The sequence below is a fragment of the Rhagoletis zephyria genome, unplaced genomic scaffold (assembly GCF_001687245.7).
Source record: "Rhagoletis zephyria isolate East Lansing unplaced genomic scaffold, Rhagoletis_zephyria_1.1 Rzeph_scaffold_00514, whole genome shotgun sequence".
Taxonomy (NCBI): Eukaryota; Metazoa; Arthropoda; class Insecta; order Diptera; family Tephritidae; genus Rhagoletis; species Rhagoletis zephyria.
Genome location: NW_016157598.1, coordinates 27,921 through 29,501, shown reverse-complemented (window position 1 = coordinate 29,501; position 1,581 = coordinate 27,921). Strand labels below are relative to the sequence as shown.

The window sequence follows — 1,581 nt, the reverse complement described above, 5'->3', positions numbered from 1 at the left end:
ATTTGATTTCTGTTTCTCTTTTATTCGTTTTTATTTTTAATTTTGCTATAAACTATGGTACACGCAAAATGTTCCTCATTCATATATGTACGTTCTCTGGTGTTAGTGCATGTGGCACATGCAAACAAAACGAAATAGAAAACATGTTGTCTATGTGTGCGTGTCAATCCACCGTCAATCCGCAATTTTCGCGGACTGAACTGAGCGAGGTAAACTCGAACCCTCTACCCCGTCTTTTCCACACAAAACCGGTTTTAGGGGACTGAGCAGTCCAGTGTGCGGAGGCCCATATGGTACCATTACCAAAATTAATTGGTATCAAACAAAAAGTATCGAGTATGTACTTGTATTTACTCTTATCGTTTCATACCTACTTGTATCGGAACAACACTGCTCATCTCTAGTGTAGGAGAAAAAGGGTACTTTTGTATTGTAGACCAAAAAGACCTTTGTTTTTTCTGAAAAGGCGAATGTAGAAGGTGTAGATTAGACACAAAGGATAATCCAAAGTGCGCTCACGTTCAGCCAAACAATATCTATAAAAATCCACAAAAGGAGTAGAAATAACTTGCAATGAATAAACGTAACAATGTAAGTTTGTTGACTATATAGTATTAGTATGCAATTCCCATAATTCGTTTAATTATATATATTTTTTTATATTTGGTAGATTCGCTTACCACCTGAGGTAAATCGGCTGCTGTACGTCAGAAATTTGCCATATAAAATTACCTCGGACGAAATGTATGATATATTTGGGAAGTTTGGTGCAATAAGACAAATTCGTGTGTAAGTAGATATTTTATAAAAGCGTGCAGATACGTTAATGTTTCCTTCTATTGAAGTGGGAATACACCGGAGACACGTGGAACTGCCTTTGTTGTCTACGAGGACATATTCGACGCCAAGAATGCTTGTGATCATTTGTCTGGCTTTAACGTTTGTAATCGTTATCTGGTTGTGTTATACTACCAGTCAAATAAAGCATTTAAACGCCTGGACGTGGATAAGAAGCAAGAAGAACTTAATAATATAAAGTCGAAATATAATTTGAAAACTCCAGAGGCACCCTAGGCGGTAAAGAAAGGAAACGACATCTCAGAATATAAATGATTGCCACAAAGAACATTAATCTTTACTGTATGCATGGTATTGTATTTCTGCACTTTTGACTTCTATAAAATATGAAACATGTGTGCTTTTATTAAATTCTCCTGATATTTGTATTTTGGACTGCCTATCGTAAACAGTTTAATTTTATTTACTAGTTTTTCCGTTGATTAGAGACCTTGTGAGTTGATGTACGACTAAAGGATTTCATTGTTTGTTAATGCGCATATTTCTGTATTAATTAATTTTTTTTATCTTAACCCATAATCATTCACTCCGCTATTCTAACAAAGTCACAAAACTAGGCACATCACTTGTGATTTCTACTACGCTTCTAAGTATGCTGCTACGACAAATATGCAGCTAAAAAAGTTCAATATGTGTGCGTTTCCTTGGCACTTAAAATCAACCTTTTGTGGCATATTTTCAGGCGCAGTGGAAATCATAGTGATGCGCTGAGTTTTGTGGCTG

At 35.7% G+C, this 1,581-nt stretch overlaps 1 protein-coding gene across 1 annotated transcript; it reads left to right on the top strand.

The window, feature by feature from the left end:
- Positions 1–352: 352 nt before the first annotated feature.
- Sf3b6 (splicing factor 3b subunit 6) lies at positions 353–1,247 on the top strand. The gene is made up of 3 exons (XM_017612219.1): positions 353–591; positions 671–789; positions 846–1,247. Exons 1-3 carry the CDS (start codon positions 574–576, stop codon positions 1,072–1,074), a joined length of 366 nt encoding a protein of 121 aa, XP_017467708.1. The 5' UTR covers positions 353–573; the 3' UTR covers positions 1,075–1,247.
- Positions 1,248–1,581: the final 334 nt, after the last annotated feature.

What these genes read in the sequence shown, in the direction of transcription:
- Sf3b6 (XM_017612219.1), top strand. An exon ending in GCAATAAGACAAATTCGTGT is followed by an intron (nt 790 to 845) that starts GTAAGTAGATAT and finishes CTTCTATTGAAG; the next exon opens with TGGGAATACACCGGAGACAC.